Genomic DNA, 27,521 nt, shown 5'->3' with positions numbered 1-27,521 from the left:
AATATACCATACTTTCAAAAAAAATAAACAAAACAACCACAATTTCTGAAAATTTCGATTTTTGACATGGCCGCATCCTCTAGGTGCGGCCACCTCTTTTTGGGCTGCATCTAGGGGATGCGGCCACCCCGTTTTTTTTTCCCATTCAAATTGAACTGCACAAAGAAGAGAAAAAAAAAAAAAAAAAAAAAGGTGGCCGCATCCCCTAGATGCGGCCCGCGGAAAAGTGGCCGCATTTTGGGAATGCGGCCATGTCAAAATTCGAAATTTTGAGAGAAAGTGGTGGTTTGGTTTATTTTTTTTTGTATAATGGTATATTTAAAAATTTCGGTCATATATCACTGTGTCTGTGTGCGATAGAGGATGATGACTCGTTGCCTAACAATCTAAGTAAAAAGTTTTAAAATACATATTTTCTTAATTAAATTAGAAACAATATTACAAAAAATATATTACAAAAAACTGAATTGCATCTATTCCTAGCTCTAATAAATCATATAAAAAAAATCTTTCAAAAAAAGCTCTAATAAATAATGCAAGAGAAAATCTCGGTTTCACACTTCACTTTTTGATAACTTTGATGGCTTTCTTTGCTTTTTCTTTATCTCAGATCTCTTTTACATTTAACAAGGTTACTTTAGAATAATATATATGTTCAACAACTTTTTATTCTGCAGGGGAATAATATGTTCAACAACTTTTTTTATTCTGCAGGAGAATAATATGTTCAACAACTTTTTTTATTCTGCAGGTGAATAATATGTTCAACAACTTTTTTTATTCTGCAGGGGAATAATATGTTCAACAACTTTTTTTTATTCTGCGGGGGACATCAGATAAATTAAATTCAGTTAGGATATAACAAAAAAAATATATATTTTTCTTTTATTTGTCGTGTTTATCTAGCTAATATTTTCAATAATTTGGCAGAACATAAGTCCGAGAGAGACACCGGTTACTAATCAACCTTCTAAGAACACTAAAGTTGACCTTTTTTAGTTGACCGATGCCGGGGGCCTTTTGCAAGTCTTGCTTGTCTATTTATTAATTAATAGCACTTGGAATGCTGATTTGCTACCAAACCACTGGTATTCCAATATTCAAACAAAATTTTAAAGCTATTACAACCATAAGACATCACATGCATCCTACCTACTATACACAGTTTTTGACTTGGCAAATGGCAATAGAACCAATTTACAATCACAAATTCACAATCATCACAACATCCGTTTTAACACTCAACTAGATGACAACAAAAAAGGACCAATCACTATTTTTATTAGACCCGTTTCACACAAAAGGAGATGACATAAGACAATGCTCGTTCGAGCACTTTATTTTACGATGCATATCATTTTAAAAGCTTACTTCAACAAAGCTTCATATTGAATATTCCTCCGCGTTGATTATATTACAATTACAAAATCATTGGCAGAAATACACACAGACACACATACCCATTTTGCTTCTTCGAAAGATAGAAGAAGAAACAATATGCACACCATATTAGCTTCCGTTTATTTAATCTTCATATTCTCTCCATTGGTGTTCACCATGGCCACGGACAATCGCCTCCACAAGGGTTCTTCTCTGTTAGTTCAAGATTCCTCAGCTCTCCTCATCTCACCAAAAGGTACCTTCTCTTGTGGCTTCCGCGATGTCGGTAAAAACTCCTTCACTTTCTCAATTTGGTTCTCTAAATCTGCTAACAAAACCGTGGTTTGGAGTGCAAACCCCAGTAGACCTGTCAATGGCATAGGATCGGCTGTGGTTTTGCGGAAGGGAGGCAACATGGTTTTGATCGACCATGATGGAGAGATCATCTGGAGCACCAACACAAACATCCCAGAAGCAAGTCATGCTGAGATACTAGAAAATGGGAACCTTGTAGTTTTAGATTATAACTCTAACAAACTATGGCAAAGCTTTGATCATCCTACTGATACATTATTACCAAGTCAATCAATCATACAAACCACAAAACTGGTATCAGCTAACATATCTCATAATTCTTCAAGCAATTACAGCTTTGAATATAGTGACTATGGGATATTATCACTGTTTTACGTTGGTTTGGAGGTAAGGAGCATCTACTTCCCTGATGCGGATACTAATCAGTGGAGCAACAATAGGTTTTACTTTAATAGAACCCAGAAAGGAATCCTTGATGAGGAAGGGCAGTTTTCGTCAACTGATAACCTTGCATTTCAAGCTTCTGATTTAGGTTCTATGATCAAAAGAAGGCTAACTCTAGACTCTGATGGTATTCTCCGGCTCTATAGTTTAGATGAGTTGGAAGGAAGTTGGTCGATTTCATATCAAGTTCTTGCTCAGCCATGCAAAATCCATGGGTTGTGTGGTAATAATGGAATTTGCCAATACATTCCTGTGCCCTCATGTTCATGCCCTCCCGGTTACGAGATGAGGGACACAAGTGATTGGCGTAAAGGATGTAAGCCAACTATTCAGCTTATTTGTGGTGATAAAATGCAGATGGTGCCACTTCCTGCTACTGACTTTCCGGGTTATGATTATAATCACACAACATACATTTCACCTGATGATTGCCAAGTCTGGTGTATGAGAGATTGCTCATGTGTTGCTGTTGCTTATCATAACGCATTTGGCATGTGCTACCTCAAATCTCAGCTCTATAATGGCTTGACCGCTCCAGACTTGCAGGGTACCATATTCCTCAAACTTCCGCAAGTTATTAATGTCACAAATGAGTACATACCACAATCCAGCTGGTTTTACAACCCTAAAGCATCCAAACTCAATTGCAATGTGAAAGAAGTTTGGGCAAATTTCTCAGATATCAATTCCAAAAGCCAAGGAATTGGGAAGTTAGTCTACTTGTATGGGTTTGTTGCTGCATTTTTTGTAATAGAGGTTTTGTTCATTGCTCTGGGATGTTTGTTTATTTATAGAAAAGAGGGTGAACCAATTGAATTACTAGAAGGATATAAAGCAATAAGTGATCAATTTCGAAGATATACCTACAAGGAGATTGTGAAAGCTACTGAAAAGTTTCGGGATGAGCTTGGGAGGGGAGCATCAGGGGTAGTTTATAAGGGAATCTTGAATGATGAAAGATCGGTAGCTGTGAAAAAATTGGAATACATGACCCAAGGAGAGGAAGAGTTCCAAGCAGAATTGAGTGTCATAGGTCGCATTTACCATATGAACCTAGTAAGAATTTGGGGTTTCTGCTCAGAAGGTACACACAGAATCTTGATTTCTGAGCACATAGAGAATGGATCGTTGGATAAAATGTTATTCAGTGAAGAGGACAATGGTAAATTGATTGGATGGAAGCAAAGGTACAAGATTGCAATAGGGGTAGCAAAGGGGTTGGCCTACCTTCATCATGAATGTCTCGAATGGGTTATCCATTGTGACATGAAACCTGAGAACATATTGCTAGACGCAAATCTCGAGCCCAAGATTACAGACTTTGGCATGGTGAAATTTCTACACAGGGGAGGTTCTCGTACCAAGGTTTCGGATATTCGAGGGACGAAAGGTTACATCGCTCCTGAATGGGCATACAATCTTCCAATTACTGCAAAAGTAGATGTCTATAGCTTCGGAGTTGTGCTCCTAGAACTGGTGACAGGTGTCCGGGTTTCAAACATGGTGATAGATGGAGAAAAGGAGGAACTTGGTGTGAGGAGGCTGGTTGAGATTATCTGGGAGAAACTAAAGCGGGATGAGTATTGGATCTATCAGTTGGTGGATGCTCAATTGGAAGGGTGTTTTGATCGCGAGCAAGCCGTGGCAATGCTGGAGCTGGCTACTATTTGTGTAGAAGAGGAACCAGATAAGAGGCCAAAGATGAACTATGTGCTGCAGATGCTCCTTTCCTTGGATTATGAAGCAGATTCTTTATAATTATTTATTGTATCCAAAATCTTTGAGTTTGCAGGTTGAAGTTTGTTGAAACTTGGTTCCCGTAGCAGAAGTTGAGCTTGCTGGCAAAAATTGCTGTAATTAGGCGTTTATATTTTTGTTAGACCTGTATTGCTTATTGTGATTGAACTTGTATAATATTTTAGCAAAAGAAGATTTTAATTACATGACTGCTGTAATTGAGTGTTAGTTAAGATTTGAGCAGAACTAAGAGACGTTTAATTGCAAAAATATACCCAAAATCAGAATCAGAATCAGATGATAGTTTAGTTAATGCCAGATTATTTATTAAAATTTGATCTTTGTAATAGATTATTTTACAGAGTGAGAGGTTAGTATGGTGAAAACATATATGCACTTTATTTGCAACGGCAATTAAAGAGAGTTAGAGCATTTGGATAGAATTCCTGCTAGCTGGTCGAAACTAAGCATCATGTGGGATTAGTGTGTGATGACTGATTAAATTTGGGAAAAATCAGATCTAACTTCTTTAGCGTGGGCCAGAATAAAAGATAAATTCTAATGATCAATTCTATCTGATTATGATGAAGACAGAATAAATTGTGAAGCGATCGACTTTATCATTAAGTGACTTTAGCAGTACTTGATCTTAGTTGCATTAGATTATGCAACAAGTTGCTTAATTATTAGATCCAGATGGTTTATTAGCATTTTATTTAAGTTACTGAACGCTTCTCATTTACCATTCTTAGGAGCTGTGGGTTTGTCCATTTAAACTTCAATGTGAAGTTAGACCTATCAAAATCATGTTAAAAGAAACAAATGATTCTCTGCTTAAATTAATACAACAAATAGTTTAATTTTGCACGAGCGCTTTGCTACTTTCAGCAAATATCACCACATCACCATGGCAACAATTAATACACATGGTGGTGTATAGGGATGTAAGGGGCCTTAATCTTCTGACACTTCTTTCTTCTCTTGCATTCGCCCCAGGGAACCAACAAAAACAGAAAGAGAAATACATTACTTGCTTGTTTACAAACGTTTTAGCACAATCTGAACTTCTGAAGGTCTAGACTCTGTAGCCTCTCCAGCTGACCTAAATTAAAATGATACACATACTACTAGTGTGATATCCCTTTGCTGTGCTAGATGAGTACAGAAAACTGAACACAACACTGGAAGAAAATGGTAGTGTGATATCCCTTTGCTGTGCTAGATGAGTACAGAAAACTGAACACAACACTGGAAGAAAATGAAAATGGCACGTGTCGGCACGTGGAAACTTTTTTAGTTCCAAAGAAATTGAAGGTCCAATTCATAAGTTTACGAATTAGTTTAGATCTGTCCGGCGGAGGAGAACGATTAATTTTTTCATATACAACTTCGACTATATTCATATTCAAGTTCCAAAGACCCAAATTATCTCTATTTACCCTTATTTTGTGCAATTAACCATAAAAAAGACAACACAATAATAAATGTATAAATAAATAAAAGAATAAACTAGTAGGCTGAGCAGCAACTAGTAGGCACTATATAATGAGATAGATGAGTACAACATCCTACGGGTTTTACTCAAAAAAAAAAAAAGTACAACATATTTTATCATCCGAGCTCCGTTAACTATATCCAATGTTACCTTCTCTTGGAACTTACATCTCAGTTACCCCTCCACCTTCCAAACATGGAATGAAAGCAAAAATAAACAGACCCAAATTAACTGAATGCAGATAGCAAAATTTCAGCTTGTATGAAGAGAAAACCTTAGTTTGCTTGAATTATTAAACCTTTCAAGCTGTTCTTCTGAAAAAAAGAACAAATCACTCTAACATGCATTAATCCTTTCAATAGAGGGGGGAAATAAACAATTTTTTTATTAGCAACAAAGAGAAGAAGACCCCCGTTAATGGGGAAAACAACTAAGAACTAGACTTCTCTAACTTCTTTTGTTCCTGCTCTATAAGTTTTTCTCTTTCAGCCTCTTCACGCCTTCTCACCTCTTCTTCTAATGCTCTCTCTTCTTCCTCTTTCTGCTTTCTTTCAGCCTCCTGCTTTTCTCTTAGCTCATCCTCTTCCTCTTCCTTTTCATCTAAGTCATCAAACTCCTTCTCAGCTGTCATGGCAGTGACGATCGGGTCCCGCAATTCAGAGATTAAACCCCCACCTACCTTGTATTCTTTCTCATCTCCAATTACAAATAATCTCTGGTCATGACCCGATGCCATTGGAATGTCAACCGCAAGTAGCTTCACATCATACTAATAAAAAACAACGTTAATAACTAACAGCACAGAAAATATAGAAAACAATATAGTTAGCTCAGATTTCTCTGTATGCATGGAATTTGTACCAAGTTGTTGTCGCTGATGTTTCAATACAACATGGTTTGAGATAATACAAATTTGTTTACTTTTCTCTGGAAGATACAATGTGGTTTGTCCGAGTGATATAACACATTTGGTTTGTTTCAAAATGAAACTGGCAGCATCGTAGTATACCGCTTCTTTTCCGAAGTAGTACCATATTGGCAATGAAACCAACATTTGTCAGATTTGAAACTACTCATTCAAACTTTTGGGGGTTGTGGCAAATATTTCAGTTTGGCCTATATAAGTTAGTTTAGCAAAGAAACTACAAAAAAAAATTAGTGTTAGTTGCAAATAATAGAATTGTTGGCTTTATTTGCGCATATGTTTAATTAGTGGGTGTAATGCAAAATACCATTCTGAACTGGGAATGAGTCTCTTACTATTTGATACTGTACGCTATTAGAGACCAGCAATTTATATGTATCAGTTGGTATTACGTGATATCAATCAGTAATAACTAACTGAAATTAGCATAAAGTACCTGGCCTTTTTTCTTCTTAACTTCAACACTGACGAGACCTCTTTTTTCACTGCCCCTAATGGGAAAAATCAGAAAACACCTCTTTCCACCAAGCCTAAATTTAAAATTCTTCAGCTTAGGCCCACCACCTGACATGACATAGGCTCTCACATCTGTACCAGTAAGAGGTGCACCCATTACTTCTAGGACAGCAGGAGACGTGTTCAGTTTACGCATTGCAATTCGATACACCTTATCTGGGTTTACAGTGAATCTTGACCGTAGATACAAGATCTAAAAATAAGAAAGGTGAAAAGGGAGAAATGGGTGGTTTATATAGCTAATTTGCATATTGCACCTCATATTTTAGGGCTTCAGCTTTATGATAACCACCAAATCTTTTTTTGTCTAATCCAGTCCCTAGCACAAGTTCATTGCAAATATACAAAATAAACACCAAACATTACTAATATCTGCAAATAGGGTGTAATATTTTTCAAAATTTTCCCCTTTCAATGTAAAGTCATATAAATACAGGGTCACACGGTACACCAAACCATATTCGATCTCGAATGTTAGATGTTGGGTGACATGATTACCAAATTATAATCTAGAAGACAGATAAGAAGCACCTGTAGCAGTTATACCCCTTGTTTCTCAATTTATTTTTTTAATTGCTATTGGCTTATTTGGTGCTTAATTGCATAGTCAAACATAAGTTAATGCTAGTTTGGGTCACAATGAGGTCCAATTGAACAACTGGAGATTAGATCTGATTGCACTTATACTTAGATTTGTAAAGTTGACAGCCAATTGAGGCATGATCTGGTTAAGTTGCAAATTCATAAGTTAAATATAACTAGTAAGTTCACTTACTGCAAAAGAAACCATAGCTGTAGCGAGTGCAAGAAATCCATACTTAGCCAATCCTTCAGAAATTCCAATAGTCATATCAGCTATACCAAACATCAATCTCCACAGTAAAATGCACAAGACTATTGCACCAGCACCTACCACAACCATGTAATTTTTCTTCCAAAAGGCCTCAATTTGCAAGCCAACCGCCTCTCTATAACGTGAAATCACTGATTTTGCAGCATTCAGTGGTTTGTCTATGGCTGATTTCCCCAAATTGGAGCCGGATTTAAGTGAACTAAAATTTCTAACTGAGACAAGCCTAAATGAGCCAAGACCTTTGAGGCCTGAACCGAGAGATTGAAGCTTTGTGAGGTTTTGGTTGCTAATGCGCCTTGAAATGGAACAACCAGATCGGGAAATCCTAGAAAATATACTCCCATTAAGGCCATTGTAGGGATGCGAGAGCGAAGTGTAGTTTTGTGTAAGAATACGAGAAAAGATACTATTGGAGGTCGTATAATGGTGTATTTGATAGATTTGAGAGAGATTAGAGCGCGGATTGATCGGATTCAGTAGGGTTCTATGCGAATAGAGCCTCTGGATGCAATCGATGGTTCGTCTTGAAGGATTCGCCATGGCAGTGAGCTACAATAGAAAATCAGAACTCAATCGGAGTCTTTAGAGTTTGAGCGAGGCAAAAGGGAGAAAAGTTAGTAGGGAGGCTTGGACTTAGGACAGAGAAGCTAGAGCGGTTGGACTTGGGCCTTCTTTTTTTCTTTCCTTTTCTTCTATTTCTCTTGGTTTTGATCAGGAAAAATCAAAATTGACTTGGGCTTTTGGTATTTTTTTTGAATTAAAATGAAAATCCCGTCTTTTTTTCTTTTTTTTTACCGACTTCTTTTAATATCCACCAAAAAATTTTTACAAAAAAGTCCAGTATTGTTGGTTGGTTTTTAGGTTGTAATGACTAATGAGGTAAATTCATTTTATATCCAGTATGTGTTTGTGCCTAACTAAAAGCTGAGATTGCCCAAGAATTAGAGTGGTTGCGGCAATACTTCAATTTTGCATATTGCCTTGAGAAAGTTCGTATTTTACCAAGTGATTGGTTTCTACCGTCTAATGCTTTTGGTTTCTACCAGCATCCTGAATGTTGTGATGTTTTTCCAATATAAAATAGTGATGTACTAGTTGTATAGCACACCGATCATTTATAAATAAGAGAAAATAATTGAAGTTACGGACAATGCTTGGTAAATTCAATGGGCAGAATTTTTTTTATATACCGTAATAAAAAATTAAAAAATCAAAACACCTTTATTTTGGAAGAATTTCACATTTACTCCGGTCGCAAAGCCAATCTACAGCTCCATTTTGGAGGGACCGTAGAGCCAATCTGTAGCCTCAGGAGATATTTTTAAAAAAATTCGGTTCGATGGGTATAAGTCTTGAAGTGTGCAAGTCTTGTGCCTTGAGGCGGGAGGAATTATCAACAAAAAATAACATTAGTATTATGAAAAATTTAATATTATTAACAGTTGCCAACATCTTATTTATTTTGAAATTTTTTATGGATTATTGATTATAAACCTAATGTTTTTTTTTATATTTTTTTGAGTAAAAATTGAAGATCAATTCGCCCAACTATTTTAATATTTATAAGAGATTTCTCTATCTGAATTTCAAACAAACTACCTTTCACACGAAGTACATTACTTTTGTCGCTAGACTAAAAACTAATTATTTTAATTTCTCATTTTATGTACTGTAGAATAATTTGATCTTACCCATTAATTGCAACAATGGGTTGGCATTGGATCTAATTTGTATTAGTTATGCGTAATTATATAAGCCGATGTTGGACTATATTATTATTCAATTACCAAAAAAATTGATGCATATGTCAATTTTGCATAATAAAATGATTAAATGTGTATAGTATATTTTTATCATGCAGAAGGTTTATAATTTTATTTTTCATATTGTATCCACTACTTGACGTGAACCTATTGTTGGGGAATCATAAAAGGCCAAACAATTACGTCTTATCTAGAGATCAAACAATTACATCTCATCTAGGGGTCAAACACTTACACCCCGGAGAAGGATAAACAGTTCCCCACCTTAACCTAAGGACCGTCCTATGCCAAAGAGACCCAAAACATAAATCATAAGCGCGGAACATAATACCTGATTCCATGTCGTTTGCCATGGAATAACCAAAGCCTTGTAGAGCAAGCCGTCTCCGTGAGCACGAGACAAGTCTTCAATGACAAGAAGTCCTTCTCGCCTTTTGTCGTCGGGTCGAGAAATCCTCTCCAAATTTTCCTAATGGATTTCTCTTCTCTATTTTTAATGGTGGAAGAAGAAGAGAATGCACACAGAACTGTATTTTTCTTAAGAGAAAAATATATGTTCAGTTTCTGTATTTTTCTTAGTTATCTTGTGCCTTGGGGACCAATCCTTATATATAATAACATTTATGGTTATCTGTCAAATTGAAAAAGGTATTTTGTGTTGTGCATCAAAAACCGTGTTGGCGCATCAAAAACTGTGCGACTGCATTGATATCTGTGCGGACAGCACAACCCTCCATAAAGGTAGATTTCTGAGTTGCAAATTTCTAAATCAGTCCATCAATGATTTGATTTTTGCCTAAATTGTTCTACACATTTATGGACCACATCCTAATGAATATATTAATTGTCTATTACCTTATTTGAACACTTTAATTGACAATCATATATGACAGTAAACAATGCATAATTAGATTACATATATGCTTAATGTTGGCATTAAATACAATGAGGTTGGCAATAAATCCAACAATCTCTCACTTGAGCAATATGTCATGACTTTTTAATTATGCATTGTGTTCCTTATGCGCAGACATTTCTTTACTGTCTTCCTTATATATTCCCAAACCAATTCGGTCCATCAATTATACCAGTAAATGACCAAAGCGGCATTCGTCGCATTTATTCACAACTAAACCTTCAATAATCACATCACTAATACAGCTGAATGACATGAATCATGATGTGGATGTGTAGCATAGAAATTACATGCAATTGTGATCTTCACATGCCTATTTCTAACTTGGTCTCTCACTTAAATCTTGAAACTGAATTTCATAAATTAACTGAATATTCAAACATAAACGAGAAATATAATGTCAAAACTTCATAATATATATAACACTTGTTACATGTCACAAGTTACATATCCAAAATTACAATGAAAAATAGAACATTAAATTTCAAATAACAGACTCCCACTAAAACTGAATATTCTCGATAGAGATACACCCATATGAGCAACATGCTCTTCAAACTTAGCCGGTGTCAATCTCTTAGTAAGAGGATATTCTAACATAGAGTCTATTCCTACATGTTCTATTTTCAATTCACCATTCTGTACTCTTTCCTTTATTTTACTTTATTTTAGCATTCTTTCATTAACTGAATAATACTTCGGGCACTTGTTGAGACTAGATTTGTCTCATTTCCCTATTAAGATTTATTTTTTGGTTTACTGTTTTGCTTGTCATACTTTAAGGAGAACCTTATCGATATAATTCCTTTGGGATAAACTTAGAATACTTTTGGATCTCATCCCTTAGTGTTTCAATCCCTAGGCTAAATGATGCATCACTAAAATCTTCCATCTCTGAATTCTTTATCAGAAAGTTCTTAGTTTATTGCAACATATTTATATCGATATTGACAAACAATATGATATCCATATATAAAATCAGAAATACAAACTCACTCCCACAGAACTTAAGGTATACAAATTCATTAAATAAATTTATCTCAAAACCAAACGAGATAATCTCACTATGATTTTGCAATACCATTGTTGAGATACTTTCTTTAGTTCATAAATGGATTTCTTAAGTTTGCACACTATAAACTTTGCGTCTCTTGACACATAGGTTTTTAGTTGCACCATATAGATTGTTTCATTAATGTCACCATTTAAAAACGTTGTCTTAATATCCATCTACTAAACCTCCAAATTAAAATGCGTAACCAATGCCAATATGATCTTTAAAGAGACTTCCAAAAATAGAGTATTGATGATTCAAATAACATATCAATCAATATGCCTTCCTTTGGGCCGACAATATTGATTATATGTAAACATAATAATCATCACTATACTCTATGTGCACATAATTTTAACAATCATTAACAATCATTAACCTTCATTTGAGCCAGTTAATGCTTGCATTCATTAAATGAAATAAAATAGAAAATCTCTTAAATCTTTGACGAAAAGATGAGCTTTATATTACTCCTCATTACTAATGAGTTTTGCATCTTTAGGTAATGGAGTAATTTTCTAATGTCATTGTCAGTTAATGATTATATTTTTTTTATTGGCACTTCTGAATTTTCTTGAGGATTTCCAGCATTGTCTGAAATAATCTGGCTTACAACAACATCTTCCAAAACTTTATGCAGCATTGAGTGGCCTGCACCCGTCTCTGGATTTTTATTTTATGTTGTTTCGTCTTGTTGAGTTTGAGTTTTAATAATGATTTCGTCCGTATAGGTGTTTTGAGTAAAACTCGGATCTATATCCACAAAACTCGTAACACCTAACGGAATATTTGCATATTCCTATTCGAAATCAATTATTTTCTCACCCCCCACAAACTCAACATCCTCCAAAAAAATTGCATTTTCCTGTCTCAAATACATTATGTTCTGTAGGATTATAAAATTTATAACCCCTTGAGCGCTCATTAATGTCTTTTCATGAACCTCTTCATTATCATAATACACATGCGATTAGACCTGTTTCACTTTCCTTTTCCTTCTTTTGATCATAAGTACTTGTATCTGTAATAGTAGGACAAGTTTCTCTAAACGCAAGTTCCAGATCCATGACACTGAGAACTATTACTATGTTTTCATGTCAAAATTTGAAGTTGGTTCCATTCAACATAAAAAAATGTTGTTTAGGCATTTAACAATGCTAACTGAAAAATCACGAACTAAAAATCACAAAGAACAACACAAATAAAAAATATGAATTTATAAATTACATTCAAATAAAGGCCCAACTTGCTCAAAATATTGTTAGTTTGTAATAATCTAGAAGTCAATAATACGATAACTTAATCATAAAGCTTTGTTCATGAATTGAATGTTTATTTATATATCATTTTGTTGCCGTGAGTATTATTGCATTTATGGATCATTTCGAGTTCATGACTGAAATTGTGAAACTCCATAATATAGATGATATATACTCTTAAAAGGTCACTGACCAAGGTAATTAGCAGGAACACTAATTACCGCTATAAGGTTAGTATGTGGATTAAAAGATGGTTAAGTTTTACAAACCACTTGACACGAGATGTCATTTTAATCACATAGATACATGTTCTAGGAACATGGTATTTGACAGACCCCGAATGAAACATTAAATAGAATTGTGTTCGTGTCATTAATGTTTTCATTCAGTGTCAAAGTTCTACAGTATGAGGTATTTATCATTCCCACTAAGAAATATATATGAGTAAGTGTTGTCTAACGCTGTCCGTAAAAAGCAGTCATAACGGTAGCATTTCCATATGTATAACTTAGCTGAGGAAGTGATAGTCTGCCAAGAATACTACTTGTCCCTCGTATCTCTATACGAGCTATAGCATCACTGGGCCCCTTGGTAGAGTTAGATTATCTGCATGCGGTATAATTACAAGAGTAATTATATTTGATAATCTACTCAAGATCAAGAAAAGATACAGTTACCAAGGATAACACACATCTACCTTGAAACTGATCTGATAGCTATGAGACAGAAGAACTGACACAAGTAAATTGTTTACTGGATCGTGATATTGTACAGTACAGCATCATCTGTGTAATTGGATGGTCATGATGTGTTGCCAGATGCCGCTCATGATTACAGAAGTTAAAACAGTTTTAACTCTGTTTACCAACATAACACAGATCCTATTGGGTCACACCATATAGGAGCTACTCGGAGAATCTTACTGATTAATTATAAATTGATTATAATTAATATTAAGATGGTTATAATTAATTATACGTGATATAATTAAATTATAAATGTCATATAAAATTGACAAGCAGAAACAACGGTTAATTTATAAACGTACACGTTATGTTGTATAAAAGTTACCGAACAACAACCGAAAAGAAATATAATTGTATATGACAATTATATATATTTGATTTGGATTTTAATTTGTTAATTATGGATTTAAATTATGGATTTAAAAGCCCAAAATAATCAAAGCCTTAATTAAAATTAAAAGCCCAAAGTCAAAGCCCAAAAATCAAAGCCTTTTACTATTCATCCTTAATGGGCCAAGGGCAAAATGGTCTTTTTTACCTTGGTGCCGACTTCCCATGTGTTGACATGTGTCATGTGAGGTGGCAAGGGTATTTTGGTCATTTCACATGATAAAAGGATGAGGTGTCAAGGGCTTTTGGTAAATAGATTTGTTTTGAGGGGTATTTCGGTCTTTTGCAAACCTCCTCAAAACTCTATAAATAGAGGGGTAGGGGTAGAGAGAAAGACTCACTAATTCACGTGTTAATCTGATTACTTCGTTAATCGGTTTTTCTCTCTTCCCCGGTTTCGGTTATTACGAGATTCGGAAAAATATATTTTTGCAAACTCTGCAGTATTTCTTGTTTTGCTTTTTAAGTGAAACAGAATAACTTGGAGTCTTAAATATATTTAAATTGCCCCTTTTTTGGTGAATAGTGTTTCTGCAGAATTCCGCGGTTTACGGTATTTCTGGCAAAAGAAATAAATCGCTCTCCGGTTAGTCCTGGTGGATAACCAATAGAGGTATCACACGTGTGATACTGTGAGTCGATTCCATCCCTGGTGAGGCTCTACTCGCTCGGTCTGCATTCCAACTGAGATTTGGAATCAAGGTATAAATTGTTATATTAATCTATTTAATTTGTAAATAGATTTAATGCTTTAGAAAATCAATTATGGAGTAGATCTGTAAATGAATTAAATGAGGTTTTGATGCCGAATGAATACTGAAGGTGGACCGCCTTGGAAGGTTTCCTGACATACCTCGTTTAATTTTTAGCTTAACTTAAACCGTAAAATTTTTGTTTTACACACTTCCGCTGTTAAGCTAAACTAATGGGTTTGAACCGTTCCACAAAACCCAACAAATATATGAGATGATTTTCCTTTTTTTTGTTACTATACACACGAATTTCACAACCAGGTAAGTTCCCAGGTAAGTCAGGGATCCCTAAGGATACACTTCGAATTCCGACTTGCCTAGACAGAACTTTCATCGACATTGTTACATTCATAGTATCGTAACTTATCTTAATAAATCATCACATTTTATGAGACTCAAAAACCATCTTAAAAACAAAGTATCGGTTTCCATTAAGCGGCTACCTTTGGGTAACGGGTCAATTTCTTATGATACTTTGGTGCAATAATAAAGTACTGATAGCCTATAACATACCGAGCAACATGCCTTCCTTTGGGCCGACAATGTTGACATATGTGTAAAATTTTTTGTCATCACAATACTTTATTATCACTCACTTGCACAAATAATTTTTGTAACCATTACCTTCCTTTGGGCCGATAATGATTACATCCATTAATTGCACCTTAACTTTCTTTTGTAAAATGAATTTAAATTAATCTTGTCAAAAGAGGTACCTTTGGGTACAATTAGGACTCAATTAATTCAATTCAAGATACATACAACTTTAATGCCTTTATAAGAATTATAATTTATATCTTAGCCATAAAACAAAATTGCAATTAAATAAAAAATATATATAATTGCATCATAATAACTGCAATTTTAATCTCAAAAATTATTCTGTAAATTTTCAGAGAATTTTGTGGCCTCCACGAATTTTAGTGCGATCTGCCAATTTTAAAAAAGTATTTTGTGCATTTGCATAAAAAATCGTGCTTTTGCATCAAAATCCGTGCGGCCGAATCTGTTTTCTGAGTAGCTGTAAAACTGCATTTATTATGCTGAAATTGACTCATGATCTAGAGAGATTTCATAATTTTGGAAGCACCTTAAGTAACATTTGAAATTTAGAAATTTAATTCCAAAACTGTATATTTGTTTTAGGAAATTTATCAAAAATAAATTTCACCAAAAACTAAAAAGAAATCCATAACTGCATATTAAAATTTGCCAATAAAGGCTATGCGGAATTTTGTATAGCCTCTGTGCATCCACACGGAGGGTTGTACAAAATCTGCCAAGACCGAATTTTGATTAAAAATTTGCGATTTCAATTGGAAATCTTCTAGGAAATTTTAACCAACTTAATAACTTAAAAATAGACAATTATGGTTGCAAACTTTTACAAGTTTTGTGCTCTCCAAACAAAAAAAATTTCAGATTTAAAACAATCAAGAAAAATCAAACAAAAAATCGACGAAAAAATCATCAATAATTTCTTATTCTCTCTAGATCCTAAAAGACTTAATCCTTCGGCATAGGAAGACTCTGATACCACTTGTTGGGGAATCATAAAAGGCCAAACAATTACACCTTATCTAGAGATCAAACAATTACATCTCATCTAGAGGTCAAACACTTACACCCCGGGGAAGGAGAAACAATTCTCCACCTTAACCTAAGGACCGTTCTATGCCAAAGAGACCCAAAACATAAATCATAAGCGCGGAACATAATACCTGATTCTATGTCGTTTTCCATGGAATAACCAAAGCCTTGTAGAGCAAGCCGTCTCCGTGACCACGAGACAAGTCTTCAATGGCAAGAAGTCCTTCTCGCCTTTTGTCGTCGGGTCGAGGAATAAGTCTTCCAAGACAGCAAGGTGTGGCCCTTGAGAAATCCTCTCCAAATTTTCCTAATGGATTTCTCTTCTCTATTCTTTGATGGTGGAAGAAGAAGAGAAGACATACAGAACTGTATTTTTATTAAGAGAAAAATATATGTTCAGTTTCTGTGTTTTTCTTGGTTACCTTGTGCCTTGGGGACCAATCCTTATATATAATAACATTTATGGTTATCTGCCAAATTGAAAAAGGTATTTTGTGCTGTGCATCAAAAACTGTGCTGGTGTATCAAAAACTGTGCAACTGCATCGATATCCGTGCGGATAGCACAACCCTCCATAAAGACAGATTTTTGAGTTGCAAATTTCTAAATCAGTCCATCAATGATTTGATTTTTGCCTAAATTGTTCTACAGATTTATGAACCACATCCTAATGAATATATTAATTGTCTATTACCTTATTTGATCACTTTAATTGACAATCATATATGACAGTAAACAATGCATAATTAGATTACATATATGCTCAATGTTGGCATTAAATCCAACAAAGTTGGCAATAAATTCAACACCTATTACCTTTGAAAATCATCTCAACAACTTATCACCTTAATTAACTATTAATTAAATTCAAAGATCTGACACAGTCGATATATATTTGAGACTTAAATTTGATATCACTATGTCAGCGTATCCTCTATTCATCATGGATCTTTCTTTGTTACAGTTTTAGTTTGAAGCAACCAGGATATACAGGTGAATCAAATAGTTTTTTGGAGTTTGTTATTTGCTTATAAATTACGTACTCTGACCAATAACCAACAAATGTTTGGGACTCTGTCAAATTTCATGAATCCAGGGTTCAGACCCATGTCTGAACGACTATTGTCTTTTGAGTTCCTTTGTTCGATTAATAAACTAAAAATATTTTGTTGAAAAATTGGAATATAGAATAATAAAAACAATTGACAAAGGTGCGTTAATTAATTAGTGCGGATTTTTATTCTGCAATCAAATATCAGGCAATCATTTAAAAAAAAAAAAGGAAATCCAAAATACAACGTGTTGTATTGAATTTCACGTTGCAATATTGTACATTCTATTTTAAAATGTCTAAATTATGGTACATTCGAACCATTCAATCTGATCTCCAAACGGCCGATCAGAATAATATTACTCTCAGTTGGCTCAATTGATGCAAAATCTCAAGAGTATGGATGATTATCCACCAATCTATATAACTAGATGCTTCGTTGCGGCGTTGCCGCAACTGTTTTCGAGTGTATGTTGGTGCAAACGGGGAACAATTTGTTCTCTACTTTTGTTGTGATCATTGTACCACATATTCTCCTTGGATCGGAATTGAAATTGTACAAAAGTGTAAACGTAACAACATATAGAATCAATGTGATAATAAAAATTGATATATCTTGCAGGATTTCTTCTGATGGTTCTTAGAGAAAATACGGACATAAATATACAATTCCAAATATAATGCGGTAAACATATAAAACTATTAGGAAGTATTTGAAATTTTGGTGAAATATATAAACCTATTGAACAAGTGCATACAAAAGGGATTGCAGGATAAATGCAATATGCAACTATCTTAGATAATAACAAAATTCAAATTGAAGAAGAGTACATTAACACCATTATACAAACTAATTCAATAATCAACCGACATTCATAAAACAGTCTAGATTTTCTCAACAATCCAGCTTTTTTCTCAATAACTGTCACACCCCAAACCAGGAATTCTGGATTTAGGGTGTGATCAACCTCGCCTCGTGCTTAATTAGTCATTAAGCACGCAAGGCTAATCATCAATAATAAATCAAACAGCAGCGGAAGCAAAATAATATAAATATCAAGCATCAGTCACATAGCAAATAAATAAACATACACATACATAACATATAATTCGATCCATCTCGGATCCAAATCACACCATCTATAGAAGGGGATACATGATCTATCGAGCCCGTATATATATAACACAGAAATTACGGGACTCGTAAACCTAATCAAAAGCATACTCCTAACTAGGTCAAGTGGTGTGGCCCTCGGGGACAGCTCCTGACATCTCCTGTTGCGGACCGCCAGAACCTGTACCTAAAACCCACGAAACAACTTGTGGGTGAGCGACGAATCGCCCAGTATGTGACCCAGAATTATCCCCTCAGGGATCCTCTACGGTCAAAGCACTTTTATTTATAAAATGAATGCAATTGAAAATATGGACATGTGTGAACCTATATTAATATCTAATATAATTTATCATGCTTTGAATGATGCCATGATGCGATTATTCTATTATGCCAACATGCGAAATAAACCCAAGATAAAATCAAGGTGAAATATCGGATATAAATCCAGTCGGAGTCCAGTACCAAAGCACTGTGTGAACAAATATAATAATAATAATATGAAATTAAGTAAATCACCCTGTGCCATGCCAATAGTATCATAAGAATCGAATAGTATAATCCAAGGACTGTGATCAGAGAGCAATGATACACGATGCCTAGTGACATCGAGCATTGCTCCACAAGAACTGCACACTAGCCGATGGTTATACCATTACCAAAAGAATCTGAATAATATAATCCAAGGACTGTGATCAGGGAACAATGATACACGTTGCCTAATGACATCGCGCATTGCCCACAAGAACTGCACACTAGCCGATGGTTATATCAAAATCCGGTGTGTCATCTCGCCTAACGATTCATCACCCAAACATATCCAATAGGAGAAATCATACAATGCAAGTCGTAAAAAGTTAATATCTTCCCTCATGAGCAGGAGAGAACTCTACCGTCCGGCCAGACCAATAGGATCAGGGGCTCGTCGACCCTGTGCATCAAGGCTCGTCGACCTTATGCACTTGCACATCATTCCTCAAGGCCTGCACTAGCCTTGGGAACTTCCGTTCTAGGCAAAGTAGCTCCTAATGTAGGGAAGGAATAAATCCCGAATCGTTCGCACCTCAGGGCTCGTATCCGGCCCGCACGTAATGGTAAAATGAATCGAAAAATATATATATAATCAAAGTTTATACATATAATATAAATCCTAAAGCTATCCAAGGATCAAGTGACCCTCAGCTTAGCGGCTATCGGGCCGTCCCATGCCAAGTGACACCAAGACGGAACGAAGTCACTCGGCTCTGCTCAGCTCTCACCAATGCATGCGTATGCACGTAATATAATAATAATATATTGTCTTCCACGAGAGGGAGACAACTAATAACCTAATATTCTAATAATATACTTATAATATTATTTAATTATTCTACTCCTAAACTATAGTAAATTCAGGTTTTTCAGGGTTTATGCAATTCTACCTACAGTGCAGAAAGGATAAACATGCTCTACAGTTTTAATGCAACTACTTAAAAATAAAGTGCAGATGTCAGGTCAGATGGATCGACTGGTAAGAGTACGCCCACGAAAAGAATAATTCAGATATCTCACACCTGAGGGGGCTGGAGTCTCAGTCGCTAATAATCAGCGTGCTCCACGTATGCTCCGATCTGCGGGTCAGTCGGATCAGCCCACGGGTCGGATTCGTACGGAGTCGACTGATCTGTGATCACGTAATTTAAACTAATTAAAATCTATGCTAATTTATTATAACCCTCGTCCCAGTTAATGTGCAATTCAATTTCTCGATTAGTTCGATTTTATAAAATTACCGATTCAGTCAGTCTGACTGATCCGGTTAGGCATATATTAATTATTTAATTTCATGTCATCGAGCTTAGCGTTAATCTTAATTTCTTTATAAGTTCGTCAGATATTGATCATTCACTTTGATCTAATTTAATCTAATTTAATCCTAAATTAATTTATATAATTAATAATTTAATTTGAAGATATTTGCTTGTAGAAATTCAAATGTCGAATTATTCGTAAATAAAATAATTGTTCGAGAGCTATGGTAAATTAACGGGTTTTACTTAACTAATATATTCTAATTGCCTATCTACTTTGATTTATTTTAAACGGACTACAATTAATTTTAATTGATCAAAATTCGATTTCGAAAGTAAATTCATAATCAAAAATCTCTAATGCGAATATTTTAATAAAAATATATTGATTGTATGGTCAGTGCAATTTTTATAATCCGTTTTAATATAGTTTAGTTATTTTATATTCTAGATGTATAATTCTTTTATAAAATTTTAAAAACAGAACCTTTAATTATCGTACGAGTTTTCTAATTAATTTATTCCTAAGTCGCGCAATTCGTTATTTTTATAACTAAATTAATTTCTACGTTTAATTAGTCGTTTCGAATCTATGTCCAGTAAATACTTTCCGTTGCTAAATAAATTGGTCCTTTAATAATTAACAACGAATTTTTGTACAAGTTCGAAAAATGTTTAAAAGAATTATTTTAACTTTAAAAACTTTTTTATAAAACTTTTATTTTAGTTTAATGTGTTGGGTGTTTTCATTAGGTTTGTTTCGGGATCATACAGGTGTCCAATCGGGTTATTATAGTATCTGCTCAAATTATGTTATGAGCTATCATCGAGGCATCAAGACCCTGGACGGTATAATCATCTCCCGAGCTATTTAGGTTTACTTAAGCGTCCAATTTTATTCGATTCTTAATTATAACCTAAGTGTTAAAAGCCGTCTTTTATCCGACAATTACGCATTTTGAATATTCCAAATTCCAAAATTTTCATTTCCAATACCAATGTCCAATTTCAATTCCTTTTTCCTATTCTAAGATTGGGCCCATTTATTCATATATACATATCATGTCATGTCATAATCCAATCAATTCAAAGGCCCAATCTATTAATCAAATTCATAAACAAGCCCAATTCCTTAAGGCCCAAAACAATCAACATTTAATTTATTTATGCATAGCACAACAGTGAGGTCACGGCCCCTTTATACTATATAAATTCACATTTTTCAGATTGGCCCTTAATCAATAAAATTTCACACAAGGGCATGCATTTTACATTCGGATCCCTAAGAAATAATTTTTGCAATACGGTCCCTGCCAGTTCAATATTCTGGTAAGTATACAAAACCAGACCCGATATAGTATCAAACAACCACAACACGGCAGATCAAAGAGGAAATTTGCACCATGTCAGCATGGCATCAAACACCAAAATCAAATCTCAAATTTTGAGTAATTAGCATCATACAACACCTCAACAAGGCACCAGAAAAATAAGAGGAATAACTCAATTCAGATCAGAACAAGGCAGCACCTAGGTACTGACTCGAAACAGAACAACACACGGTATCAATGGTCAAAACAGGGAGGTCATGCCGCAACAAGGAACAAGGAAACCTCATTGCTTCCGGGAAAATCAACAACCCGGCAAGACAAATTATCTACTCAAAATCCGACAAAGCAACACATCAAATATACAAGGTAAATCGAAATTTACCCGATTAGAGCTAGCACAAGATGGAGATGGCAAAAACGGCCGGTCACGTCGCCTCACAGCCGTCGGAAAGAAATCAACACCACCACCAGATTTAAGCATCTCTAAGCACCAAATTAGCACCGAGAGACACCGAAAATACTCACAAGCAAGCAAAGAAAACCTCTAAACTGTCTAGGGTTTTCGAATTCTTACAATCTCAAATAAAACAGGAAACAATGCAACGAGAGAGAGGGAACAGATTTTTCTCAACACATGAGAGAAAGAGGAGAGGCAAAACCCCACAAGAAACATAGAGGGGGTATATATATTACCCGGGTTCACACAAGGCAGCAGGTACGGAGCAGGAAGCACGGCCAAGCCCCCTTGTCAGAGGGTAGGCACGAGTACAGCACAAGTCGCACTGGGCAGGTGAAATTGCGCACAAGTCAAGTACGGGGGAGGGGTTTTCTGACAATCGACGGGACTGCACGAGAGCGGGAAATTAGTTTCCTTCTATAGGAAGGAAACGAGAGAGGGAGGGAGAGGAGTTCTCGGGTGGGGCCGTAGTTCAGAGAGAGAGAGGAGAGCCGGGTTTAGGTTTTCACGGGAGAGGTGAAGGAGGCGGAAAAGAGAATAAAAAGAGGGAGCGGGGGGGGGGGGGGTCTGCATGTAAGCGAGAGAGAAAGAGAGACTGGAGAGGAAGAGGTGATGGACCCGAACCCCACATCAAATTGGGTTAATTCCCAATTTCTAATTCATTCAAAAATCAAAGGGCATGATATCTTCAAGATTCGTGTAATATTAAGGATCAATGGCTTAGACAATTCCAGCAGTTCTAACTTGGTTTCAATTTATTGTTTCAAAATTTTGTTACGATTATAAGGATGTGAATCGAATTTTTCGTAAAATTCTCAAGTATTTATAATGTGATTTCAGAATTCAATAATTTAATATTGATTAGAGTGTATATATATATATATATATATGTATGATTATCAAATCAAATCCTTATAATTCTCAATTAAACGAGAATTGTAACTCTCATAAAATTTGTTCGTATGAAAATTTGGTACAAGTATTCTACAATTTAACGCTCACTAAAATTATTTATTCATATAATAAAATTTTATTTTGTCTTATCTTTCTTTTCTAAATCTCACGACTGGTAACAAATTTTTGCGGAAAATTATAAATTTATTTTAGGATCTATCACAAGTTTTTAAATCTACAAGTTTTATATTCATTTATATTTTAAAATTTCATATTTGTTTTAATTTTAAATCAGACGTGCGATCGATGATTAATTTAGTTAGAAAATTTTATTTAGTGTAAATATCATTTTAATGATCTTAATCACGTTTTAAAATTTGGAATATAACAATAACAATTAAGCAGCAATCCTGCAATTTTGTTTTTGTGTGCATTGCTCTTTCTATCCGTGCTGAGGTATTCCTCTTTGTTTCTAAGCTTTCTTTTTGAACTCCTGCAATTTTCATGCGAATCTATCCATAAAATATTCACAACTGGTACCCTTGAAATACAACTGAATTCCCCTTTATTCAGTACTGACCCAGTATGAAATACTATTGAATTGCTGCCTACTGTGGATCTTTTATATTTACTCAATCAATTGGTAATTCACACTTTTGATCTTCAACTTTTCCTTATGTGATGAAGCATGCAATTATCTAGTATTAATATATTCCTTATTTCAAGCTAAACTTTGTTTGTAGTTATATGCCCATTACTTAATTCGGTTGAAGCCTTGAAGTTTGCATAGTCATTTAATCAGAAACTTATGACACCAAACATTCGTTGATCAATAAGAATTACATACCAGGTGCTTGTCAATAATTTCAAGAGCCTTCATGTAGCTTTTCGGTAGTTTAACCCTTTCCCATAATATATTCGGCATGTGAGGTCTTTCTATTGTTTCCATATATAGGTATAATATTCCTGAAAATAGTGAACTCACAAAGTCAAAATCAAATCAATTTAAGAAAGTTCTAATAAATCTAATGCTATTGTTCCTTTTTTAAAAATGGTGGATACCACCATATTCCACTAAATTATTAAAAAGTCTGCATCACCAAAATCAATTTCAAATTTTCTTATTGTCATACAGGGTAGAAGATAGTTTCTTAAAAGCATATGTTATGGTGTGTGAAAAGTTCTCACCTTTAATTAATCAGACATATTCAACATACAATATACATCTTAATTTGATAGAAAACAAACGAAGCCAAAATTGGGTATAATCGAGTATTTACAACAACTTGGCATCAGCAAATCGACCTGTCATCCTACTGGAACTTAATTTGAATCATAAACAATGAGAAAGGAGATGATCTCAGTGAACAATTCATCGCCAATTAGGTTTTCGAAATTGCAACTGGACGTTGCTCAAGCGGTGGTTTCTAGACAATTTGTTCGCCTACAAGAGTGTGCTTACAAAGTTCCAAGTACAGTTGTACCTGTTTTAAACCTTGAATCAACTCACGTCTAGGACTGCAAGTGCACAATCCTATCCGTATAGTATAATAAGGTATCGATCCTCAGGGACGGTTTAATTCGATTCTAAATTCCCACTAATCCAAGTTAGGTACTAGAAGTGACAAACTTTGGTTGAATTGATTTCAATTTCTAAATTCAATAACAAGAGATTGCAAAAGAAAGTAAATGTTTGTTTCAGTCAAATTTAAAAGGATGTTTCCAGAGTTTCAGATTTCATCCTCAGCTTTGCCTCTCTGGACATTCACTCGACTCGCATCATCTCTGATGCGACCCTAGTGATGCGACTCGCATCATCTCCCATGCGAGTCGCATGGCCATCGAGTGAATGCAGCATTTCACCTGTTTCTGAGTTATTCGATTGTGCAAGGTTCTACTGACCCTACCTACGATTCCTGAGCCTCAACTCTCGTTTATTAGCACCAGTAACCTAGTAGGAAATTGCAATTTCACCTTCTTAGATCTACAACTTTCAACTCTCGTTTATTCGTGTTCAATCTAAGTCAATTGATCGGTTTGCTAAAGGTATCCACTATCTCTCAATAAATGGAAATCTCACCTTTCGGTTCAATTGATCTATCTTTTCAGATTTCTAACCTATCTCAAGTGCTTGATTAAATTGCAAGAAAGATCTAAATCAAGATATTAGAAGAGATGAAAGATTCATTCAACAATAGTCAATAAAATGCAATCACACAATCTCAATCAAGTTTTAAAAGAAAGATACACAATCAATTGATCACAAGAACAACTCAAATTCAAATAAAATACATACAATCAAAGCTTTAGACTACATCAACCCTAGAAACAAAGAAGGATCTACTCAAACAACATCATAAAAGAAGAGAGAAGAGAAGAGATCATGATAGAACCCAATGTAGAAATCTTGCAAGGATCTTCCCTTCTTTCTTGATCAACACTCCAATTCTTGAGGATTTGAATCTTTAAATTCGGAACTCCCTCTCTGGAGACAGAGGTGGTCTATTTATAGACTTTCCAAAACGGTTGCTTCAATTCTGGGCCCTTATTGGGCCTTTGCTGTCTGCTCTGGAAGCTCGCGATGCGACCCGCATCACCATTGAAGCGACCCTCATCGGAGTGTGATGGATGCGCCTCGAATGCAGTGGTGCTGCGACCTGCTGGTGCGGCTCTGAGTGGTTGATGCGCCTCGCGTCAAGTCTGATGAGGGTCGCATCAAGGTCTCTTAACTTCAGCAATTCGTTTGATTTCACCAATTTTCCTGCAAGATAAGAATGAAAGCACAGCAGTTCCAATTCTACGCATAATCATTATAATAGATGTTATTTAATGGCTCAAAATTCGTGTTTTGGTAGTGAAATTGGTCAAAACAATAGGTCGGATATAGCAATATCACAATTCTCCAATTACCCAAAAAATACTAAATAAAACCACTGAAGGGATGATAAAATAAAATCGGGAGGAGCTTGAAATTACTTGGCCATGTAGGTGCAGTGGTGGTGCTTGATGACGTCCCATATTATGTCATCGTTCTGCATCCTGTCCTTATCTCAGTATATAACCATATGCAAGTTTCTAACTGATTCAGTTAAAAGAACAAAAATAAATGAATGATGAAATTAAAATTGAACTGGAAATCCTTTTTCTGGATAAATTCTTAAAGTAGTAAAAGAAATGCATTAGCAAAGTTGAAGAAATCTTACCGGTAGAACTTGTTTCCTCTCTATTTTATTATCTTTCTCTCTTCTCTTTTTGTTGTTGTATTCAATTTCCCCAACCCCAATTAGGGGCCTTTTGCTATCTTCTCTGTGGTGCGTGTTCGACTATCAACTTGATCAGGGTTGTGCTGGGTGTGCCTCTGTGCGTCCTTGAACTCGTGGAAATTGAATGGGGAAAAGGTGAACAGCAATAGGAGGTATGAGAAATTGGAGCTGATGTCTCCGAAGAGGGTAAACTGCAACAAAGAACAACATGGGAGCTTGGGAGGGCGCGGTGAGAAACACTTAGCGTGCTACCAAGAATGACGATCTCTCTCAGAAGAAATTCATTGACCAGATGATGAGCGCCTGTGATGTTCTCTTTTGGCCACTGCTGAAGCCATCTCAAAGGGCCTGCTTAGGTACTTTACTTAAAACTTAGGACATTGTACCATAGCAAGCAATAGTCAGCAGTAAAATTTGGTACCAATTCGTACCAAAACACGAAATTGAGGACTTGAACAAAATTTCTCAATTACCTTCTGATAGGGCCATGTTCCACGGCCCATATAGCTTCAATCTGGACCACAAACAAAGCCAGAATTAGGACCTCGTTTGGCGAGGCCAACCCAGGAAACAATGCGGGAGTCCATGATTGAAGCCCGTGATAAGCCGGCCCAGTTATGATAAAACAACATTTGCAGGGGGTTATACAGCCCAAAGTCGATTCCGAGATATTAACCGTTTATAACCGATTACCATGTCGGTTACCAACTTCGTTCACACGATTAAACGTGGTCATGATCACATACCTTTGTAACCAACCAACGTTCTGCCTTGCCCTGGCAGGGAAAAGGCAGTATATGGGTATACTATATAAAGTCCTTCGTTCCGTAAGAAAAGGGCGAATAATTAGAGAGAGAGAGAGACTCTGATATTCTTACACACTCACACTCGTACACTCACATACATCCTCAGAGATATCATATAGGTAAGAGTTTGATATCTCCGAGATTCTTCCCCTTATCCCCGAAGTGGCCTACCTACTTCCGGGATTCGATCCTCGAGATCATTACTTGACTTCCTCAAGTCGACCACTTCTCGGCCTGCGACCTCAAGCAGGACGAGCCCAGTTCAGCCCAGCAAGAGCATACGGCCTGTTATCCGACATAGTCCGTATCAACCACCGTGGGGCCCTTCCTAACCAAAGAGTGACATGGCTACCAACACATGCAAACCACCCACTAACAATGACGACCTTAACCGGCTCTTGGACCTCATCTCGAAGATGCCGGAGTCCCCTCAAGGCGATACCGCTTCCCTGCCAAGGAGTACCGACACCCCAGCAGGGGACAAAGACCCTCCCATTAGACCCAGGGTTGTCGCTCCCGACCAAAACACGGAACGGCCCACCCCGTGACCCACTCTCAAGAGACAGATCCTACTCGCCGCTCGAGAAGGGTGAGAGTACAGTCCACACCGCATAAATCGGCCGCTACCCCACCAGAGAGCATGCCGCCCTGGTTCCCTCCTCATTCTTACCCGCCTTGGT

General features: G+C 35.8%; 2 protein-coding genes and 2 long non-coding RNA genes across 4 annotated transcripts; 1 reads left to right on the top strand and 3 right to left on the bottom strand.

The window, feature by feature from the left end:
* The first annotated feature begins 1,407 nt into the window (after window positions 1–1,407).
* LOC144571754 (putative receptor protein kinase ZmPK1) lies at window positions 1,408–4,432 on the top strand. Its single transcript, XM_078321123.1, has one exon. The coding sequence runs from the start codon at window positions 1,498–1,500 to the stop codon at window positions 3,895–3,897; it is 2,400 nt and encodes a 799-aa protein (XP_078177249.1). The 5' UTR covers window positions 1,408–1,497; the 3' UTR covers window positions 3,898–4,432.
* A 1,201-nt stretch (window positions 4,433–5,633) lies between these two features.
* On the bottom strand, window positions 5,634–8,346 carry LOC144571608 (uncharacterized). The gene is made up of 3 exons (XM_078320957.1): window positions 7,588–8,346; window positions 6,733–7,005; window positions 5,634–6,140 (listed from the first exon to the last, which is right to left on the bottom strand). Exons 1-3 carry the CDS (start codon window positions 8,203–8,205, stop codon window positions 5,802–5,804), a joined length of 1,230 nt encoding a protein of 409 aa, XP_078177083.1. The 5' UTR covers window positions 8,206–8,346; the 3' UTR covers window positions 5,634–5,801.
* Window positions 8,347–18,223: 9,877 nt separating this feature from the next.
* Window positions 18,224–21,969, bottom strand: LOC144571964 (uncharacterized). The gene is made up of 3 exons (XR_013517616.1): window positions 21,804–21,969; window positions 19,854–19,963; window positions 18,224–18,487 (listed from the first exon to the last, which is right to left on the bottom strand). It is a non-coding gene; the product is annotated as an uncharacterized LOC144571964 (long non-coding RNA).
* A 1,618-nt stretch (window positions 21,970–23,587) lies between these two features.
* Window positions 23,588–26,102, bottom strand: LOC144571439 (uncharacterized). The gene is made up of 3 exons (XR_013517511.1): window positions 25,976–26,102; window positions 25,749–25,851; window positions 23,588–23,738 (listed from the first exon to the last, which is right to left on the bottom strand). It is a non-coding gene; the product is annotated as an uncharacterized LOC144571439 (long non-coding RNA).
* Between the last annotated feature and the right edge of the window lie 1,419 nt (window positions 26,103–27,521).

Source organism: Carex rostrata, chromosome 19, assembly GCF_964058835.1.
Source record: "Carex rostrata chromosome 19, lpCarRost1.2, whole genome shotgun sequence".
Lineage (NCBI taxonomy): Eukaryota > Viridiplantae > Streptophyta > Magnoliopsida > Poales > Cyperaceae > Carex > Carex rostrata.
Note: the sequence above shows the minus strand (reverse complement) of the source record. Positions and strands in the feature narration are given on the sequence as shown.